At 39.3% G+C, this 23,458-nt stretch overlaps 1 protein-coding gene across 1 annotated transcript in view; it reads right to left on the bottom strand.

Moving 5' to 3' along the window:
• The window catches only part of nup153.S (nucleoporin 153kDa S homeolog), a 51,091-nt gene that overhangs the window by 22,226 nt on the left and 5,407 nt on the right, over positions 1–23,458 (bottom strand). The window contains exons 2-11 of the mRNA XM_018269499.2: positions 17,839–18,076; positions 14,487–14,732; positions 14,073–14,212; positions 13,217–13,339; positions 11,727–11,843; positions 11,009–11,047; positions 10,537–10,590; positions 6,978–7,127; positions 5,753–5,805; positions 4,768–4,882 (exon numbers count right to left, since the gene is read on the bottom strand). Coding sequence (XP_018124988.1) covers positions 4,768–4,882; positions 5,753–5,805; positions 6,978–7,127; positions 10,537–10,590; positions 11,009–11,047; positions 11,727–11,843; positions 13,217–13,339; positions 14,073–14,212; positions 14,487–14,732; positions 17,839–18,076 — 1,275 coding nt within the window. The remainder of the gene's footprint in view (positions 1–4,767; positions 4,883–5,752; positions 5,806–6,977; positions 7,128–10,536; positions 10,591–11,008; positions 11,048–11,726; positions 11,844–13,216; positions 13,340–14,072; positions 14,213–14,486; positions 14,733–17,838; positions 18,077–23,458) is intronic.

Here is a 23,458-nt window from a genome sequence, read left to right as displayed (position 1 = left end):
AGGGATTTATACTTGCCATTAAAACCTTTTTGGTCTAGTCCTATGGTGGACACAGGAACCATGGGTTTAAATTTCCTCCCATCAGGAAGCAGGACACAGAAGAACTCAAAGTCCTCCCCCTCTATATAACACTCCTCCATAACCAGATAATCAGAAATCAGAACTGAGCAAAACCAAGCAGTAATCCAACTATAACTATATACATATGTGGCTGAGACTAAAGATAATTTCCTCTTTCCAAGTTGGGATGTCCTGTGTTTCCCACAGGACTAGAGATAAAGGTTTTAAAGGTACATAATAAATCCGTTTTTCTCATACGTCCTGGGGAACACATGAACCATGAGGACATACCAAAGCTGTCCCAAACCTGGGAGGGAAGAAACAGGTAACCAAGGTAGCAGCTACTGGTAAACTTATAAACACTTTTTGTCCAAAAGCAGCTTCAGCTGAAGCAAAGGTATCAAATCTGTAGAATTTTGTGAAATTCAGCATGCAATAGTAGCTGCTGGAGGACAACAATGCCTTTTCTTCATGGAAGATCAAATATGGAGGGACACAGGACAGTGTCCAATTTCAGAAAACCTCCAGGGCTGTTGAGACAGTCACTAGGAACATGACCTTCCAAGTAAGTCAGGGCATCTCAATTGAGATGGGTTCGAAGGGAGGTCCGAGCAGCACTGTTAACACTACATAGAGTTCCCAGGGAGGCACTGGAGAATGATATGGTGAAGCAATATGTGCCACATCATTAAAAAAAAACACAAACATTTGTCTTCCTGTAAGGCAAATCTCTGGAACAGGATTGAAGAGACGAAAATCTGGACCTTCAGAGATCCCAAACTCAAACCCTTAAGCTGTCCAGAAGTGGTTCGATCGAGAGATCCCTCAAATCAGTCAACCGCCTTGAAACGACCGCCTTGGCGGGTGTGGTGCAATCACAATGAAGGAACCCTGTTCCCTTTTTATTCCTTTGAGAATCCAAGGAAGCTTTGAGAGCAGAGGCAACACATAAGCTAGAGAGCACACCAATCCGCTGTCAGTGTGTCTATTGCGGAAGCTAGGGGGTCCTAGTCTTTAAATTAAGCAATTCACCTACCTTTTCGGTTGTGAGGGGAAGCCATTAGGTCAAGATTTGGGCATCCCCAGCATTTAACAACGGAGCTGAAGATGTCATTTAGCGCTCACTCGTCGGGTCCAATTGATGGCAGCTCAGATAATCTGCTTCTTATCACACCCGAAATCTGCAAATTGTGAAGTTTAAGAAATTTTGCCTTCTGCCCAATGAAAAATCTCGCTGAGCTTGTTTGCTGCAACTAAGCTGCGTTTCCCTCCTTGATGATTGAGATATACCACTGTTGTGGTGGTTCTTGAAGGTTGCCTCACAACCAGACAGACTGGCGTCCATGGTAACCACTTGCCATAGTGGCTCCATTCACCAAGCCAGGGAATTTCAGGCAGGGTTTGATAGGGACATCTGGTTGAGATACTGCTTGTTCCGCTAAGCTGAGAGAATGCACTTCAGAAATAGCCTCAGGTAAAATTGAGAGAAGGGAATAGCTTCGGTTGACAAAACCATCAGCCCCCGGACCCTCATGCAGAACTGAATTGAAGGTCTCTCTATTGAATGGAATTTGCATACCAGGGAGACTAATTTCAGTATATTCTCCTCTGGGAGGAAAACTTATTCCTGGGCCGTGTTGAAGACAAATCCCAGAAAGGGCATCCTCTGTGCTGGTGTCAGGTGTGATTTGACACTCCTTAGACTCAGTAAGGTGGCCATGGCAGTCATAATCTTAGTGAATATCCAGGGAGCCTATGATTGACCAAATGGCAGTGCCACAAACTGGAAGTGAAGTTCCTGAAAGGCAAATTGAAGGAATTGCCAGTGAGGGAAGATCGGGACATGCAGTGTGCACCCTTGACATCCAAGGATGCTAGGGAATCCCCCCCGGTTCCATGGAGGGAAGCAAAATGACTACCTTTGAACGTACCAAATCGTCTATGATGGAAAGAAAGGCTAGTATTTTCAGGGGGTCCAAGGAACCCTGGATAGAAAAAATCTGGGGGGGGGGGGTTTAGATGTCTGAACTGAAGCCAGTAGACAGTTGTGGCACACTTGACTACCCATTGGTCATATATGTCCCTTGCCCAATTTGCTGCAAAATTTCAACTTTCCCCGGGTGTGACGGGGTCAGCCAGTCATGCAGAGGACAGCTTTTTGTTGCTGGACTTTGGATTCATCTTTCTAGACTGCCGAGATGACTATCTTTAGGGCCCCCTAACAGATGGGGAGAAGCCTCAAAGAACGAAACCACTGGCCACTAAAGGATCTGATATTTCTGTAAAGAGCCCCTAGACTTAGTCTGGGTAAATGGCAAGGCGGTAAGAGATTTTAGAGCTCAGATCAGCGGACCACAGGCAAAGCCATAGGGTGTGTCAAGCAGTCACCGACAAAGTGGAAGTTGGAGGAACGATTCACAGCAACCAATGAGGCTTTAAAAGGAAAGTTTGCTTCCTGCATTCTGAGCGCAATGGATTCAGGATCCTCTGTGGGTATATCCTCCCTAACACCCCAAATCATTGCATCTGACCAGGATTCCATTGCCCCCTCAACCGAGGGCAGCCAAAAGGCAGTCCCAGCTGAGGAGAATATTGCTTTAAGGAAACAGTTTAGTTTCTGGTCAGTGGCTTTCTTAAAAGCAGAAGAGTCCGGCACATGTAAAGCAGTTGCTTTAGAGAGACGAGACACTGGAGCATCCTCCAGGGGTGTGTGCTCCACTTTGAGTGCTTCCTTAAAGGAAAACTATACCCCCCAAACAATGTAGGTCTCTATTAAAAGATACTGAGTAAAACAGCTCATGTGTAAAACCCTGCTTCATGTAAATGAACCATTATCATAATAATATACTTTTTTAGTAGTATGTGCCATTGGGTAATCATAAATAGAAAATTGCCATTTTAAAAAATAAGGGCCGCCCCCTGAGATCGTAAGATTCACTGTGTACACATACAAACCACATGTAAGGTCACATGAGCCAATTAACAGACAGAGTTCTGCCTTTTGCTTCCACACTTCTTCCTGATACAGTTAGAGTTGTAGTATTTCTGGTCAGGTGATCTCTGAGGCAGCACACAGACCATCACAAAATGGTGGCTCAAGGCAAGAGATGTAAAAGGGCAATATTTATGTAAATATATATTCCAGTTTGGAAAGATTCTTTAATATGTCATTCAATTTGATATAAACTATCTGTTGCTTAAGTATTCATTTTGGGGGTATAGTTTTCCTTTAAGGAATGGGTACAGCTTTGCAAATTTCTTGTTAAGCTGGAATTTATGATCCGGGATATCCAATTCCTCTTGGACAATGGTCTGCAATTGGCCATGGACAGGAAAAACCACAGAACAATCTGAGTGTCCGCAAAACAACCTCTAGAACTCTCCTACGGAGAAGGGTTATCGTCATTCTTAAAGGGATACTGTCATGGGAAATTTTTTTTTTTCAAAATGAATCAGTTAATAGTGCTGCTCCAGCAGAATACTGCACTGGAATCAATTTCTCAAAAGAGCAAACAGATTTTTTTTTATATTCAATTTTGAAATCTGACATGGGGCTAGACATATTTTCAATTTCCCAGCTGCCCCAAGTCATGTGACTTGTGCTCTGATAAACTTCAATCACTCTTTACTGCAAGTTGGAGTGACATCATCCCCTCCCCCCAGCAGCCAAACAAAAGAACAATGGGAAGGTAACCAGATAACAGCTCCCCAACACAAGATAACAGCTCCCTGGTAGATCTAAGAACACCACTCAATAGTAAAAACCCATGTCCCACTGAGACACATTCAGAAGGAAAAACAGCAGCCTGCCAGAAAGCATTTCTCTCCTAAAGTGCAGGCACAAGTCACATGACCAGGGGCAGCTGGGGAATTGACAAAATGTCTAGCCCCATTTCAGATTTCAAAATTGAATATAAAAAAAAAACTGTTTGCTATTGAGAAATGGATTTCAGTGCAGAATTCCGCAGGAGGAACAGACTGAATCCTTCTGACCACACTTGCATAGAGCACATGCAAATAAGGTAACTGGCTGTCTGATTGCCCCCTCTGGTAAACAAGGTATCTCCGGATCTCAGTCATGTTTGAATCACTGCCGAGTATGCCTCAGTGACCTGGGGTGTCACTGGGGACGCTCTCTAGGAGGCTGTGAGTTGGCCACACTATAGAGATGTTTGTTGTGTCTCGGCAGGCTGGAGATACAGGTCCTGCTGTGCATGTTCAGAGGGAGAGCTATGAAAGGCAGGTACATACCTCCACCACTGATCCTGCCCAATATTGGGTAGAGTCTAGAGGAGACCTCAAGCTCACCCTGTGCCCCTGGTCTGCCTAACCAGGTGTTCCACCAGTGTGTGGTTCTGGGGCTGTAGAGGCCGCTTTCTCTGGTGAGGGTCTCATGGTGGGAGCAGACACAATGAGCACAGCAGAAGCTGCCTTAAGCACAACCCCAGTTGCCTGGGCAAATACCAGGCTAAAGCATACTTGTGTTGAAACCCCCGCCCCCCTCCCTTGTGCAAACCTCCTGTCTTTGTGAGGACACAATTAAAACAGATTATCTGTTCATGTAGGGGAGGACAGTTATTGTGTCCTGCCTCCTGATGGGAGAGGATTTAAGCCCATGATCCTGTGCCCCACCCCTATTTTGCAAACTGTTCAAATACTCACTGGGCATATTATTCATAATTAAAATTCTGTTTAATTAAATTTTACCTCATGAGCTGGCTTTGTCGAGTAATGAGAGCCTTTTTCCCTCATCATTTTGCCCCCACTTGTTGCTGATATCAATCCATTGGATGCTGGAGTGCTGAACTTTGGGTAAGAAAAACTGTTTGCAAAGAAAAACAAAGAAAAAATGTCTGAAATCAATAACAGAGAATATGGAGTTAAAAAACTGTCATGCCTAATAATCTGACAAGTTTATAGTTGTAATGAGAAAAATATGTTGTGACAAACGACATACTTCCCTTTAATGTACCTTGGAATGGTTACTCCCTTGTATAAACTAATATTCCCATATATTAGTCCATTTCTGAGGGGCTGCAGACAAACTCAGCCTTAGTTATACCCACTTCAACTTTTGTGCAAGTTTTTAAAATTCCCCTTGCTTAAAAATAAGACATTTTTGATAATTCCTAATCTCATGTACGATAACATGGTCATAGATGCATAGATATAGTATTGTACGATTTTGACAACAATTTATGTTATTTATTGTGATTGGTCGTTTAGCCTGACAGGTTGGAAAACTTGTTGGGTAACAATAAGATCTTTGCATGCATTGACTACATCTATGAGTTACTGTCACAATTTCAAGGACATAACTTTTGTAGGATTACTGTGTCAATTAATGGCCAGAACATTGCCGGATTTCATTTTTCCCCACTTCAATCCTAAAATTTAAATCTGAATGTTTTCGTTGTAGATTGTTGCATGGAAACAAATGCCATCTGTACATTCCTCTTACAAAGACGAATCTTTGTGCGTCTGTGGCCAGCTTTCAATCACTTTTAATAATTTTAAGAATAATAAAGAAAAAAATGGAGTGGAACGAGTTAACCATTATAAAATTTAAAATACAATAAATTGATGTTGAATTAAAAAAAAAAAAAAAAATAGGAACACATTTTCTTTACAGTGCCTTAATTGGTCAATCAACTAACTCTGAATATGGGTCAATTGAAAAAGCATAACGAACCTGTGAGACTGAGATGTTGATTGCACATTCTGAATATAATTCTTTTTGGACTCCTGGTAGTAAAGAAATAATAATTAAAAACTGTAAACTTTAGTTCTGCCTAAAGCATCTAAAAGTGTTCTTCAGTTATAATAAAAAGCTAATGGGGGGAAAAATAGTTAAGACAGAGCAAATGAACTAAAGAGAAAAAAAACACATGGGTAGTTTTGACAGCAGCTGCATTACTGCAAGAACAGAGGCATATTTTGTTGTATAAGCTTCCATTTCACATGACTAGGGAAAACAATGCGGATTCACTTGGCTCCTATGTTCCCTGTGCAATCCTTACCTAACGGATTATTGCCCACAAACCTGTTAGAACACTACCTTTAAAACACTTATTTTTTGACGTTACTGTTCCTTTAAAGGGATCATGTCATCGGAAAACATGTTTTTTTCAAAACACATCAGTTAATAGTGCTACTCCAGCAGAATTCTGCACTGAAATCCAATTCTGAAAAAAGTAAACAGATTTTTTTTATATTCAATTTTGAAATCTAACATGGGGCTAGACATTTTGTCAATTTCCCAGCTGCCCCCAGTCATGTTTCTTGTGCCTGCACTTTAGTAGAGAAATGCTTTCTGGCAGGCTGCTGTTTTTCCTTCTCAATGTAACTGAATGTGTCTCAGTGGGACATGGGTTTTTACTATTGAGTGTTGTTCTTAGATCTTACCTTCCCATTGTTCTTTTATTTGGCTGCTGAGGGGGAAAAGGGAGGGGGCTGATATCACTCCAACTTGCAGTACAGCAGTAAAGAGTGATTGAAGTTTATCAGAGCACAAGTCACATAGCTTGGGGCAGCTGGGAAATTGACAATATGTCTAGCCCCATGTCAGATTTCAAAATTGAATATAAAAAAAATCTGTTTGCTCTTGTGAGAAATGGATTTCAGTGCAGAATTCTGCTGGAGCAGCACTATTAACGGATTCATTTTCAAAATTTTTTTTTTTCCCATGACTATACCTTTAAGGCATATTCTCCAGGTGACTAGTTTTAAAGTTTTAACCAACTGCCTCATATACAGGCATTTTGAAAATTATTTATACCTTCCCCCTAATGACTAATATATAAACAAAACATTTTTACTGCTGCAAAATGGTGACAGAGTGCTAAAATGTCCAACTAGAAATCTGAACGTTGATTAAAAAAAATGTTAAGGTAAAAGTACAATATAAATATACTCACATTGTGCTTGTCTGGCTGTATTCTCCGACTGTTTGTATTTGATACAGCAGAGGGTGTGAGTGAAGGTTTGATATACAGGGAACGGTTCGAAGATACAGAAATGGATTTTGGAGTCACAAGTCTCTGAACAGGAGGAAATGGGGACTCCACCTTCATTAAATAAAATGTTTTTTTTAAAAAAAAAAAAAAAAAAGTGGGCCAAAAATATCTGGCATATTACAGCTTTATAAAAGTTTTAACACAGAAAATGGTTGACAGAATAAAAAACTAACAAGGTTTTTTTTTTTTTTAAACACTATAAAATACAGTAAATTTTGAAGGACCAGTAACAAAAAAAAAGATTGTAAGCCCCTTCATTAACACCCCCATCCTGCAAAAAGTTAAACATTTTAATGCTTTATTCAAAAATACATTGCTAATATTCTGATTACACTTTTGCAATGATTTCCCAAATAGGGGAATACGACGACATGCACTCTGGCGACATCCTACATGCATGCTCCAGATCTCCTAGGCCCAATTCTTCTGAAACGTAAGTCAGTTACTGCTACACTTGAAAGGGGTTTTCAGCATATCTATACTATCCTTGAACGTAATTTTTCTAAGTACTGTGCTCAGTAAAGGTAACACCCGGGTCACTCAAATCTTCCAAAGACCACAGAAAGTTATTGCTGCGCCAAATCCGTCACCACTCACAGCTCTGTATTAATAATACAGTCATATGAAAAAGTTTGGGAACCCCCTCTCCTCAGCCTGCATAATAATTGTCTCCACTTTCAACAAAAAAGATAACAGTGGTATGTTTTTCATTTCCCAAGAGGTGGAAGTGTTTTTTGAACAGAGATTTTTTAGTGAAGCCGTATTCATTTGTGAAAAACTGGCGGTGCAAAAATTTGGGTACCCTTCTAATTTTCCTATTTTGAATGTATGTAACTGCTCAATACTGATTACTGGCAACACCAAATTGGTTGGATTAGCTTGTTAAGCCTTGAACTTCATAGGCAGGTGTGTCCAATCATGAGAAAATGTATTTAAGGTGGCCAATTGTAAGTTGTGCTTCTGTCTGTCAGTTTCAACTGTAAGGAATGTAATCAGGAAATGAAAGGCCACAGGCACAGTTGCTGTAAAACCCAGGTCTGGCAGGCCAAGAAAAATACAAAAGCGGCATATGCGGAGGATTGCGAGAATTGTTACAGACAACCCAAAGACCTGCAAGAACATCTTGCTGCATATGGTGCATATGGTGCATCTGTACATCAACAACATCTGCATGGCAGGGTGATGAGAAAGAAGCCCTTCCTGCACTCAGGCCACAAACAGAGTTGCTTGTTGTATGCAAAAGCTCATTTAGACAAGCCACAGTCATTTTGAAACAAAATGCTTTGGACTGATGAGACAAAAATTGAGTTATTTGGTCATAACAAAAAGCACTTTGCATTGTGTAAGAAGAACACCACATTCAAAGAAAAACACCTGCTACCTACTGTCAAATTTGGTGGAGGTTCCATCATGCTGTGGAGCTGTGTGGCTAGTTCAGGGACTGGGGCCCTTGTTGTGGTTGAGGGTTATATGAATTCAACCCAATATCAACAAATTCTTCAGGATAATGTTTAAGCATCAGTCGCAAAGTTGAAGTTACACATGGGTTGAATATTCCCACAAGACAATGACCCTAAACACACTTCGAAATCTACAAAGGCATTTATGCAGAGGGAGAAGTACAATATTCTGGAATGGCTGTCACAGTCCCCCGACTTGAATATAATAGAAAATCTTTGGGATGATTTGAAGCAGGATGTCCATGCTTGGCAGGCATCAAATTTAAGTGAACTAGAGAAAATTTGTATGGACGAATGATCCAAAATACCGCCATTCAGAATCCAGACACTCATCAAAGGCTATAGGAGGTGTCTGGAGGCTGTTACATTTGTAAAAGAAGGCTCAGCTAAGTATTGATGTAATATCTATTGGGTTTGGGTGTCCAAATTTATGCATCTGTCCAATTTCGTTATGATGTTATGATGGAATACTACGGCTTCCATAAGGCATGTTATATATTAAAAGGAAGCTGCTACTTTGAAAGCTAAGCCAATGATAAAACAAAACTCCAAAGAATTAAGAGGGGTTCCAAAAAATTTTCATACGACTGTAGATCATAACAGGAAGATAAGATTGTTGGACTGGGAGAACTGCAGCATGCATGTAGGATGTAAAAGAGGGCATGACACCCTATTTGTGAAGACCAGAAGCAGAATTTTGGCATAGTATTTTTGAATATAGCATTAAAAATTCTTAACTTTGCTCAGGATTGTAGAATTAGTGGATAGGACTACAATGGATTATTTTACTTAAAATATGTTGTGTTACTGTTCCCTTAAGCCATGCATAAATGTACTGTGAGCTACAGGGAAGACTTATTAGAAATAAATATGCATTCCATGCAGACAGCTTCTGCTCCTTTAATATCAGACCATGAATAGACAATCAACCCTCTGTCACACAACAGGTGCAAACAACAACGTCTCTAAATCCCATTCCACGGTAACAAAATACACCAATCGTCTGACAGATAACTAGTAATAATAGTGCTTTGTGAATAACCTGGTAGCTGGTTTTAAAGAGAAACTGCTTATTCTACACTACATCACTTACTTATATCTCCAATATGTATGTTTTGCCAGTGCCTTGGAAGGTTTATTCCAGATGTCACAATTCCCTTCTAATACTACAGGTGGCAACTGGGCCTAGATGAAACCAAATGTGTTAATGTTTGTAGAATGTGTGGCAAGGAACTTTGATTGTAATCTGGTTGTGTCTGTAAACAGTCAATGCTGATTAGTCTGCAACTCATGCAGTCATGCACAAGCCACATAATGCTTTAGGTCAGGGATCCCCAACCAGTGGCCTGTGAGCTGTATATTGCTCACCAACCCCTTGAATGCTGCTCCCAGTTGCCTTAAAACAGATACTTATTTTTGAATTTCAAGCTTGTGAACTAGATTTGGTTGCATAAAAAACAGGTGTACTGCCGAGCAGTGCCTCCTGTAGGCCACCAGTCCTATTATTTGAAACACCCAGGTACATTTTTGTACTTGTGTTGCTCCCCAATTCAGTCTTGCACATGCCCCCATAGTGTAACATGAATGCTGCACTGCTTTAACCATTGTCATTAACAAAATAAAATGGAGTCCTGTGCTTACATGCTTTGAGTATTTGGAGAATAAGCTGGTTTAACACATTTCCCTGATTTTAAATTTCCGAGATATTACACCATTTTTCCTGGTCCTCTGAAAAAGTAAGGGGGGGGGGGGTTTCTACTGTACAGTGTATTTCTTAATACTGAAAACAATGAATAGGGCTTGCCATAAAATGTTCACTACCAGTCTAGGTGTCTTTCTGAATCTCTTTCACCACAGCCACATACTACCATGCAAAAACAAACATTCTGCTATTTAAGCAGTCAATACTTTGGTGACTGCAAACTATTACAACAAAGCTGACAAGACTAAAAAACTACTTTTGCCCAACTCTGCAACATGCAATTGAACAAGGACATTACCTTTTTCCTTTTTGATGGGTTTTCGGCAATATTCACAAGGCTTTTCTCCGGTGTCTGGAAAAGCAGACACTTTGTAGTCAGATTATATTGCAGGTTACAGAAAAACACTGGTCTTATAACTAGCTAAAAATGTGGCTTATCTACAAAAAAAAGTTTATCATGTTTAATAATAATTCTATAGGTCTGTAGAAAGAGGACTGGAATTGCATCCATATTTATCCTGTTAATTAAACCACTGATTCAACAGAGTTTTAATGTGTGCCATTATAAACAGCAAATGTCAATTAGCATAGCTGCCGCCATGGTTAGAGCTACATAAGCCGTTTAGATGAGGTGTAGTAGTGGTAAGCAAATGCACAACCGTTATCAGTTAAAGGCAACAAAAGATATTTAGAAGCATACAAAATCCTTCATTTTCTGTATTACTGGTATTTTAAATAGGATTAGAACTGTGAATTAAAAAGCAGCTCACGTGAGATAAAGAAGAGCCTGGTGGAATCCTTTTGGCATCCTACACAGGGAAAAAAAAAAATCAAGACTTCTATAGCAAATTCTACATCTTAAATCTGTATTTCTCAATTAAAATGGAAAGGACATGCTTACAAGTCACAATTTAATGTGGAATATTTGCCTTAAACGGATTACTTCAAAGTAATCTCAGTGAAACTTTAAAATGGGTCCCATCACACCTTTTACCCACATAATGTCAATTTTACTCAAACTATACTTTACTCAAACTAGAACATCAGTAAACATAAGGTGGGCACACAAAAGCACACCCAATTATATTAGCCCATTTTTGGCATTCCAAAATTCTACAGGCAAGGCACAATTGGTCTGCATATAGAGAAATGGCAGATGGGGAGAGGTTTGTCACCTCCAGTGATTAACAGCTCTGATTGTAAGAACAATGCTCGTCAGACAATGTCTGCAATTCACTAAAAGAAATTGACAAAACAAAGTTCAACTGAAAGTGTGCTTTTTGCACATGTATACACATATAAACACACAAAAGAGATGACAGTTTAACAGAAATTGCTTAGTCAGAAGCACTTGCCATATGCAAACTAAAAGGTGGCAACAGCCACTGCAGGGAAAAGGGCCACCATCCTATTTACCTTTCCCTGACAACCCTAGAGCAGACTTAAGACTTAATCATTTATGATGGACAAGAGACAAAGGATAGTTACCGTCAAAGGACTAGACATCTTCTCCAAAGATTGTAGAATGCGGCGTGCAGCAGAGCTGGTAACACCATACTGCTGAGAGTGTGCTGGTTTTGCTTTCACTTGTCTTCGTAAAGGTGCCTAAAGTCACACATATATTATATTTTAATATGATCAAAACTATCATTTAACTAAAATAGCCATTGTGAAAAATTGCTCTAAATATTGACTGATTTATTTAATGTCCCTTACCGGACATAATTAAGAAAAAAAACTCTAATATTTTAAAAACACAGTACATAATGGGGGAACAAAAAGTTAGAGGAACCGCAAAAAAAAAAAAAAAAAGCAATCGTTCCTTATTGATTTCAAATGCAATTGCCTGAACCCGTCAGTGCAATCAAGTAAGCTAATTGTTGTTTAAATACATTGGCTGAGAGAAACTGAATTAGGCACAATTTCAAATATTAACATCGGCAACATCATAAGTATTATAAAAAAAAAAACGGTTTGTTCACTATGTTTTGAAGATTTTTCTGTTTTCCCACTTCTAATTTTTGAATACATTCGTGGCTACATGCAAACCACCCTCTTAGTAAATGCTCAGATCAACTTTTACATGTGCTACTGAATAGACAAAAAGCTGCAAAGAGAAAGGCCAAAATAAGGAGGCTACAACTTAGAGAGCTATACAGTATTATTCAAACAGTGCAGTGGACTATTGAGACAAGCCAAATGCCAAAATACATCTGTTTACTACATGTACTCCATCATTGTGAGTTAAAGGAACAGTAACACCTAAAACTGAAAGTGGAATTGGAATTCCAATATAATACACTGTTGCCCTGCAGTGGTAAAACTGGTGTGTTTGCTTCAGAAACACAACTATAGTTCATATAGGCAAGCTTCTATGTAGCCATGGAGGCAGCCATTCAAGCACAGGATACACAATGGATAATATAAGTTCTGAAGAATCCCATTGTATACTACAGAGCTTATGTTATCTACTGTGTATCCTGTGCCTTTTCTCCCTTTTCAGCTATTAATGGCTGCCCCATGGCTACACAGCAGCTTGTTTATATAAAACTATTGTAGAATTTCTGAAGCAAACATATCCGTTTTAAAGTGCAGCACAACAGTACATTATATTTTCTTTACTCTCCGGCCTTTATCGATTACATTTTTGACCAACCAACAGTTTTCTTTTTTGCACAGCCTAATTACCCAGTTTTTATTTTTAAACTGAACTGTTCCTTTAATGATGGAATAAAAATTGAAACAAGTAACTGTGCCTTATCAAACCAGTCACAATAATGTGTTGGCAAATGCAGGCATTTGAGGGGGAGGAGTCAAAATCTCTTTGCAAGTAATGATCTAAACTTTGCATAGTAAAAATATAGGATAAACCTTTGGAATTGGACAGATCTATTTTGCCCATAATGCCTACCCTTGGAGATCACAAGTTTTCATAAGCTGAATATTAACACAACATGCAAAGTAATTTCTTTTCTTACTTGATATGGGGTGGAGCGCACACGTGAGGGACGGACTGCAGCTGCACCTTGATATGTTGTTTTGCCAGGATAAAAAGGAGAATCCCCAAGCTGACTGTTTAAGATAGATGTGTTTCCAAGAGACTGCAAATTAGAACACAATGAGAATAAATGATGGGGGGGTCATTTCAATTTACAAATCAGTAGTGCTATAACAAATGGAACAATCAAAACAAGAACTGGGGAAAAAATAAGCAGTAACACCGATACTTTTTATTGCTCATCTTTCTGGTAAGGTCTTCTCCAATTCATATTCCAGTCTCTTATTCAAATCAATGCATGGTTGCTACGTTAATTTGTACCCTAGCTACCAGATTGTTAATAATGCAAATTGGAGAGCTGCTGAATAAAAAGCGAATTAACTCGAAAAACGTAATAATGAAAACCAAATTGTCTCAGAATATCACTCTACATCATACTAAAAGTTAACTCAAAGGTGAGCAACCCCTTTTCTTTTACACAATTTAAAAGAATAGAAGCCTCAAATCAATTTCTAGATAAAACTGGCACATCGTTCCTGGCACTTATATAGCACCAACACATTTTCGTACCGATTTACAGAGATTATACCTCATTCATATTAGTCCCTGCCCCAGTAAAGTTTGTAAAGTACCTATAAGATTTTTTTTTTATTATTACATGAATTGCTAAACTCAAAACTAGTAAAATTGAAATTACAAAAAGGGAGTAATGTTTATTACAGGGTCAAATTAAGAAAATAAATTCTTCTGTGCAACAATAGCTAACGAGACTAAAGGCAATACTGTTAACAGCTATCAAGCAAATGTTCTTAAAAAATGTGGAGTAAAGTACTTACTGGTGACAGAGAACTGAAAGCAGACAGATTAAAACTTGGTTTTTTAGAGGTCATGGAGGAGTTATGGGACAAAGACTGAGAGCGATCAACTTCAGGAGACCAAAGAGGTGGCATGCTGACATTTTTTGAAAGTCCTACATCTGAGGGGAAAAGAAAAAAATCAATATAGTAAATTCTAAGCAACACTTCCCTAAAGAGATGTGCATTCAGTATTAGAGACATGCAGGATGCAGACATTACAAACCTGCACTCCTAAAAATGTCACAAGGGCAATCTAGGAAGTACTAGAATATGCTTAATCAATCCAATATAACCTAAAAGACAGTACTAGCCTTTAACAGTGTGCAGAAATAGAGTAAACTGATAACGTAAAAACTTTTACTTAATAAACTGATGGTAGATCAATTAAGTTACCCTTATCAGACGCTCGAGAGGAAAACCCACTGGTGGTAGAGATGTTATCGTCATCATGTTGCGAGGTAGAGTCCTTGATCTCTTTTACAAGCGAGAAGCCAGATGTGCCAATAGGAAATGTAGATGTTGATGGCTGGCAGTTCAGTGCCGTAGAGTCAAATATGTTGAAGTTTAGACTAGCACGGTGTAACGATGGCCTAGCAAGGGCATCTGTGTCGCTTATTGCTGACCGACTAGTGGACGGAACTATAAAGTGAACATAAAAAAAACCCCACAGTAAATCTCTCTTGATTTTGACATGCCCAACTAAATGCCTATTAGCCACCTGCCTATATGAGCTAAAGTAACTTAAAGATGGTCAAGCTAAAGGTTATCTATCCTTCAAAAAAACTTGAATGTTTTTTTTAATTGCACTGTAGTCCACCAACTACCAATTAACCTCCGTTAGCTTGGCTATTATGGTATAAATGTCTTACAAAAAGCCTATAAGACACACAACTTAACAGGGAAAATGGACCCCTCCAAAGCAGGACTATCTTCTGGTCTTCTCATAGCCTTTACAAAGAGGGTTACTACAATCTCATGCCAGCACAGGTATATCACAAAGTGCAAAGGTATAAAGGTTTTTTTGATCGGTTGCCCAACATGAACAGTAAAATAGGACACTGCCGGTCAATTACCTGACTGCCAGCATGAAGAAAATGAGTTGCATAAGGGCATGGAAAGCCAAGAAACCTGCCTGAAAGCAATCTTGTGTAAATAAATAGACGCTTTAGTCCTAATTGATGACCTATAAAAAGGTTTCTCATTACCAAGGTACCATACAAGAAGCATCTCATGATGGGTAAAAGGAAAAGGAGCTCTCTCAAGACCTTCGCAAACTTATTGCTGTAGAAATAGATTTACGGAGAAAGCCTGTGAAGTGTTCAATATTTATTTTTCCCCGCTGTATATAGAATGTTAGGCCTTTGCCACTACTGTCAGGAAAACGATAGCAGAACAAACTTTCCACCACATACACCAGTTTCTCATTACTAGGAAAAAACATTCAGCTTTCTGCTTAACTGTCCAGCACATATCATGTTTCCCCATAATATTAAGGAGAATTGGCTGCAAAACCACACTTTTTCATGCCATGGTTCTGCCTCTTAGGGGCAGATTTATCAAGGGTCGAATTTCAAATGAAAAAACGTCGAAATTCGAATTCAAAAAGACCAACCGAAATTAAGTTGGTTTGTTTTTGGTCAAACAGGGCAGTTTTCGATCGAATAGGTCCGTATTCAGTTTTAGATGACGAATGGTCGAAGTCGAATTTTTAAAGAGACAACACATGATAAATTTCAATATTCAAATTTAAATTTTTTGCATATTCTAATCGAATTTGGACTATTCCCTTATCGAAGTACACAAAAATAGCTTGAAATCCAAATTTTTCCAATTCGAAAATTCACCTCGACCTTTGATAAATCTGCCCCTTAATGTGAACACACCTTGAGTGCCATAGGTCTACATGAGAAAACAGGGTCACTAATTACATTAAACATTACATAAGAATTATTATATTACAATTATGTAGCAACATTTCAGGAGAATAACTACATAACAAATGGCACCATTTAGTGCAGGGATGTCCAAACGTTTTGTAACAGGGTCAGATTTGGTGAGGTGAAAATGTGTGAGGGCCAACCATTCAGCCTGACATCCATTCTGATGTAGCTAGCTTGTGATCAGGATCATTCACTCCTGGAGATGGACGCGTATACTAGAGTCCTGCAGCAGGACAGGTACGCAAAAACTTGCCGTACCCTGCGGGTTGAAGTTCCGGGTGCGGGTATCGACGCCGGTCGGGTACCGGGTCCAAACGGGTAAGAACGCGGCTTGCGGGTCCGGGCTGCAGGTACAATACGGGTTCCAAAAAATGGACCAGCACAGGACTCTAGTGTACACAGTGTTTAAGAATTGGAGAAGTGTAGTCTGTTTGGACTTAAGTCTCCGCGCCTCATTTAAACAAGAAATCGCGTAGCCGTAATATTTGGGCACAAGATTAGTGAAACGATCGTCTATATTGCTGCCTGTGAGCGGAAGTTGTTGGCAATAGACACGTACTGGCACATAGTGATGCCCACTCTCGCTTATGTCTTTAGTTTACTGTACTGGCATGTTAGTACATCTTTTGCACCTTCAGCCCTAAAGAAGTATGCGAGAGCAGCGCGTCTCTACGTGCCAGTACATGTCTATTTCACATCATCATGCCCAAATATTACTGCTACGTGATTTCTAATTGCACTGTGCAGGGGTCCACATTATTATTCATTTCATGGAGGTCGAGGGCGGGTGTAAATTTGAAAACGTGCCGCAATTGGCCTCCGGGCCTGACTTTGGACATGCCTGATTTAGGGGAATTACTAGATCTCAATCAGTTTTAGCTCTGATCTCTTGTACTGGGCTACCCAGTCTCTCCATGTCCTACACAAATTTAGCAGATCTAGTAATCAATTCACCTATGCTGCAAAGGTTCCTCAGGAATCTATGAAATGCAGATGTAGTTACTTTTGGAAGGCAGGCTAGTAATTTTTTTTAATTAACCACTAAAAAAGCTATGTTAATATAAATTGCAAAAAAAGTATGTTTTGTGCAACCTCAGTGTATCATGTCCATGAGAGTATACAGTTTGAGCAAAGTAATTGTTTTGTCAGAGGTAGCGGTTAACTGTCATGGGAACATTTTTTTTTTTTTAAATGCATCAGTTAATAGTGCTGCTCCAGCGGAATTCTGCACTGAAATCCGTTTCTCCAAAGAGCAAACAGATTTTTTATATTTTATTTTGTAATCAGACATGGGGCTAGACATAGTGTCAGTTTCACAGCTGCCCGCAGTCATGTGACTTGTAATCTGATAAACTTCAGTCAATCTTTACTGTAAATTGGAGTGATATCAACCCCCTCCCTTCCCCCCCCAGCAGCCCAACAACAGAACTATGGGAATGTAACCAGATAGCAGCTCTTTATCACTCAAAATAACAGCTGCCTAGTAGATCTAAAAACAACACTCAATAGTAAAATCCAGGTCCCACTGCGACACATTCAGTTACATGGAGTAGGAGAAACAACAACCTGCCAGAAAGCAGTTCTATCCTAAAATGCTTGGTCTTTCTGAAAGCACATGACAAGGCAAAATGACCCGAGATTGCTGCCGACACACCAATTTTACAACTAAATAAAATACACTTGCTGGTTCAGGAATTAAATTTTATATGGTAGAGATTTGCAGTGTTTTTAAAAATACAAACTACATTATAAAAATCATGACAGAATCCCTTTAAGAAAAAGAGTACAAATGAGATTTTACAAACCTTCTTCATCAACATTAATAATTGGCTCAGGCGTGACTCTGCCATCCATGGCAGAGTTTCCTTCATCCTCATCATATATATGGTGTTCAGCATTATTTTCTCTGCCCTCAATATCATTCACAATAACTTCACTTGCATTATGTGCTCGACCACGTTCCTCTTCTTGTTTGTTAAAATACTTCTGCAACCATCCAGGAACAATGCTCTTGACAGTATCTGTGACCCGGCTGATAATACCCTACAAGAGTTAAGCAATGAAAAGCAAATTAACAATGATAAGAGTAATAACAATGCACTAAAATATTAACATAAGAAACGAGTGTTTATTGGAAGTGTCCACAATAGAGTTGGGTGGCTATACAGGGTGGATATAAACTTTTGACTCTCCCTATAGACGGAGTCAACGTCATATGGAGTTATAGTGCCAATTTGACCTTTATCTGGTCAAACAGAGAAAAAATTAAATCTCTTACTAGTTCATACTGTATTTAGAACAATGTACCTCTATCAGTAGAACTTTAAAGGCGAACTAAAGCTCAAAAAATGGTCTATAAAAGCAACACAATATGCCTTGGACTTTATAGGAGCCCATAACAATCACTGCCTGTAACACTCCGATATTGATATTGACTGACTGGATGGGGAAATACCCAACATATTGGTATCCCACAATTTGTGATTCCTTGTCCTTTAAGAAGAGCACCAGGAAAAGGTGTTATTTTAATAAAAACACAGAACATAATCCTGCGACTAAAGTTTCAAATGAAAATGCATGAAAGCAGCGTTACTTTTCAGTGTGAAAATGCAACTAGATAATCCCAATGCAGATGCTTTTAGGCAGTTACCACTGAAGTCAATGGGAGCAACAGGATGCAATTTGTGTTCTTTTTGTGCCTTTAGTTAAATCACATAGGTCAGTTTTCTATCAGGGTGTTTCTCACGGATTTAAAGGGACACTAAAATCTAAATCAGAGTATGGTTTGAAATGTTTGTCTGTGTGTTTTGGGCTCTTATCCCAACCCAAAGTCACCAAAGCTCTATAGAAATAAAGACCCATGCCTCTGAAGATGCCCACAGTAGCTCTCCATCTTTTGCCTTTCCAAACTACTGCACATGCTCGGTCTGCTCTTGGCTGATGTCAGTGACCTGAGCTTAAGGACAGACTCAATATTCTACTTTCCTCTACCGGCTTGCTCTAGTCACTGCGTATTCACTATTACTACACTACTGGCTGCCCAGCTCTTGCACATTGAACTTAGAGCTTGACTTTAAAGGAACAGGTCAGTGTAAAAATAAAAACTGGTTAAGTAGATAGGCAAAACAAAAAAAAAATTCTAATATCGTCAGTTAGGCAAAAATGTAATCTATAAAGGCTGGAGTGACTGGATGTCTAATATAATAGCCAGAATCCAACTTCCTGCTTTTCAGCTCTCTAAGCTAGTCAGCGACTTTAAAGGGGGCCACATGGGACATAACTGTTCAGTGAGTTTGCAATTGATCCTCGGCATTCAACTAAGATTCAAAAGCAACAATTATGACCCATGTTGCCCCCCCCCTCAAGTTACTGATTGGTTACTGCTTGGTCACCAGGGTAACCAGTTTCAAGAGGGCTGAAAAGCAGGAAGTAGTGTTCTGTGCCACATCGAGTGACTCCAGCCTTTATAAATTATATTTTTGCCTAACTATATTAGAAACATTTTTTATTTTGCACAGCCTATTTACCTATTTTTATACTGAACAATTCCTTTAACGGAATTCTTAATTCAATCCATCCCTAGTTTGTGTTTCCTTTCGACCTTGAAATGATCCCAAATGCTGAACTGTGTTAGTATTTATTCCCTCACATAATTAAGGGGTCAGTTGAATGAATCTATACAGGTAGACAAGTATTAGAGGGGTAGGAGAAACCATATGCAGTACTTGTGCTTCTCTGCCTTTTGGCTAAAATCAAGTGCAGTATCTGTTCTTAGCAATTGGGGGTGGCAGACCCCTCAGAAGAGACGTCCACAGGCCTAAAGCATGATGGAAGTGGAGGTGCAGGGCCCCCCCACGGGGGGGGGGGTGGCTGACTTACTGCTGGGTTTCACAAATTTGCACTTACATTTTTCGTTTTTTATCACTCTTTTTTAATCACTTCCTCTGCTCTGGCCATTAGGTAGGCAAACAATTTTTTTCTTTATTCCATCCACAAGCCGGAGCCTTAACAGGCACTATTACACTTTTGCACCTGTTTGTCTGTGCACTTTTTGACTCACTGGATGGGGGTCATAGTCCTTTGGGCTTGATATCAGGCCAAGACTTGAGCCCTGGGGGAAGCTTCGGCAGAAGCCAGGGTAGATGGGACTCTCACTAGACGCAAGGCGAAGGGGAACCCAACGACCCTAGTCCCCTGTCTGCTCCTTGTGTGCCAGGGGGGTTGGGGAAGATGGGGCTCATCCTAGCTTCGGCGAAGATGAGCCCATCTACCCGCTTGTTCTTTGGCCTGGCCTGGGACACTTGGGTATCAGAGCCCATGCCTTTGGGTAAGACTCGCAGGGAAAGCACGGTTTCAAAAAAAAAAACGTATGCGCAATAGGAGTGATGTAATGGTTTTATTTTTATATATTAAAATATGTATATAAGCAAGTATATTTTTTCAATAAAAAAAAACTTGGAAGTGTGAATGATAAAAATTATATACTGACAGAATGATAAGACTGACTGGGCAATAAGACTGCAGTTTCCTATAAAACAGTCTTTGGGGCAGGATATCGGGCTTTAACTGCATTCTCCAATTCTCTGACTTTGGAGAACTAGAAAAGTTTTAAATACAAAACTATAAAACACACATTTCAATATATGGCAACAAGAACCAGTGCAGCCTGTATATTCTGATCCTAATTATTAAGGAGCCTTGCTGATTAATAATTCTTCTATGTTGTGTTGCGATAATGTACTAAGATCCCCAAGCTTTGCCTCCCGACAGCAGCCAAGAGCACACGAAGCATGCACTTGTCTTGGTCTTGCAAAGATGGTAAAACAAAGCTACAAAATGGTGACCCTCGTGGCCAACTTTGAAAGCATAAAGTGCTCGTTTAACTAGGCTTCTCAACCTTTGGGCTGGTGCATTTCGTTCAGGTTTAATTTCAGTATACAAAATACAGCATTTCTAATGATATTCTATTTTAGACTTTAGTTCCCCTTTAAATAGAAACGACGGAATGTAATTTCCATGTCTACAATGGCCAGTAATTGTGATGTCACCAAAGTAGAGAGAACCGACGCACACCCTTCACCAGATCAGCCCGGTGGTCACGACCCTTTGTCAAGCTTGACAAAGGGGCGTGACCCCGAAACGTTGCAGTCCGCACATTAAACGAGCAGGTAACACTGCAAAATTTAATGCCTGTGTGCCGATCCTTCTTTGTTCTCCAGTAATTGTGATGGCCAGAGAAACGCTGAAACCAGGGGGGTATTATGGATATTTTTGTTTCTTGGCAAAGTTAGTGGAACTATTAAAAGCAGCATGAACGTTATCTGCGGTCTTGTGTTGCATGAAAAGAAAAATGAGCAGAATTATTACTATAATCTATATTATATAAAAGTATGTATTTATTTGAGCTATTGGACCTTTAGAGCCAAGTGCTTTTCAGGGCAATGATTGGCAGCGATAAGGGTCTGTTTGTGCAGGCAACTAATCTACTGTAAAAGCTTTCCCACTGCCAATAATGTGAATCTCTGGTGGTAAAACCCATGTCGCTAATGCCTCCCAAAATCACTTGAAGTTATCTCAAGAACACTGAATGTGTGCACATTTGCAAGTGCTGAAAAGCAGTGATGTTGGCAAATAGGAGGAATAATAATAAAAAAAAAAAAAAAATCATGAGAGAATAAATGAAGCAAGAAGTTCTTTTTACACATGGGCTTTTTGTGCATCGCATTTCAGATGCAGGTTTGAGTGTGCCTAAACGCAACAGCTGATTCCAGTATATTCTGTCAATTTGAACTTATTCATTCAGAACTGTATTTTATTGCAGTCAGACTTTTTAAAAACACAACGCTTTTTTTTTTCTAACTTGATTCGCGTTCATTAGACAATTGAATAGAGGATTGAAAAAAAAAAAATGTTTATTGTTCCCTCAAGTATGCATTTTAAGACATCCCCCTCCTTTTTATAATAAATACTTAGAAACATTAGGAAAGTTGGTCCGTTATGTTTTAGTTCTTGCCGAGCTCCTTTTTATTTATGGTTTTTCACGCTCATCCCTTGTTCTATCCTAATTGTACTTCAGTGATTGGTATACCAAATATATACCCCAAAACCACCAATTTGTTTGGTTTAGTCTATGATCAAGTGCCTAAAAGCACAAAACATGCAAGGCTATGTATTAATTTACTTTATGGCCTTAAAATGTTCTTTTACAAGCCTGTTTGTGGGATCTGTGAGTGCCGTTATTTAGCATCCCCAGGAACTTTTTTCATGCCTGTGTTGCTCCTCATCACCTTTTACATTTGAATGCAGGAGTAAAAACGGTTGGAGCCCCTGCTGGAAGGACTGCAATGGAGTGCTAAGGGCAACATGTATCCAGGGAAGGCATAAAGGAAAGGCATGCTTAAAGGAAAAGTAACAGCAAAAAATGAGTTTTAAAAGTAATGCAAATATGTACAGTTGCCCTGCACTGGTAAAACTAATCTTTTTGCTTCAGAAACACTACTATATTTTATATAAACTAGCTGCTGTGTAGCAATGGTGGAAATTGAAAAAAGGCTATATGGCACAGGTTAAGTAGTGGATAACAGATTACACCATTATGTTCTACAGAGCTGTGTAACTTGAGCCTTTTCTCCTTTGAATGGCTGCCCCATTGCTATACAGAATCTTATTTATATAAACAATAGTAGTGTTTCTGAAACAAACAACAGTTTTACCAGTGCAGGGAAACACTACATTATATTTGTATTACTTTAAAAACGAATGTTTTGCTGCTTCGAGAATGGAGAGTTTCCATTTGAATATGCAGGTCGGCATTTGTTGCAGGGGTGAGGGGGTGAGTTTGAAGGTTTGTATTGTGTGTAGCTACGTGTCCAATTAGATGTGACTGTTTGCATGTTATCCATGACAAAAACATTGATCTGAAAGATACACTATTTATGCACTGGAGAATGACTTCTGTGGGAAGGTGCAAAATAAAAAAAGTACATAGTATAGAATTTCAAGACAAGTGAATTATATTATAGCACACAACTGCACACCATAGGTGAAATTGATTATATATCAGTGATATGTGCCCCTCTGGGGAGATGTCCTACTTACCAGATATAAGAAGTATAAGTGCCAGACAATGTATAAAATTTACTCATGTTATATAAATTTACTCATGGTTTGCCCTCTAATACATCTGGGTAAAGACATACAATCGGCAGATAGCTCATAGAACTGATCAGCACCGCAAGTGGAGTTTTCATCTCAATATGTAAAAATTGCAAATTTTAAAATAAATAAATCATGAACTGCCTAGAAGCACTCTGAATCATTTTACAACAATTTATTTTGAAGGTTTAGGTTAATGCCACACTGGACTGTTTTCGGGCCTGCGTATAAGCACTGGACAAGAAACAGTCCCTCCATTAATATCTGCAC

The sequence above is a fragment of the Xenopus laevis genome, chromosome 6S, assembly GCF_017654675.1.
Source record: "Xenopus laevis strain J_2021 chromosome 6S, Xenopus_laevis_v10.1, whole genome shotgun sequence".
Classification (NCBI taxonomy): domain Eukaryota; kingdom Metazoa; phylum Chordata; class Amphibia; order Anura; family Pipidae; genus Xenopus; species Xenopus laevis.
The sequence above is the reverse complement of the archived record's forward strand: the minus strand, read 5'-3'. Positions and strand labels throughout refer to the sequence as shown.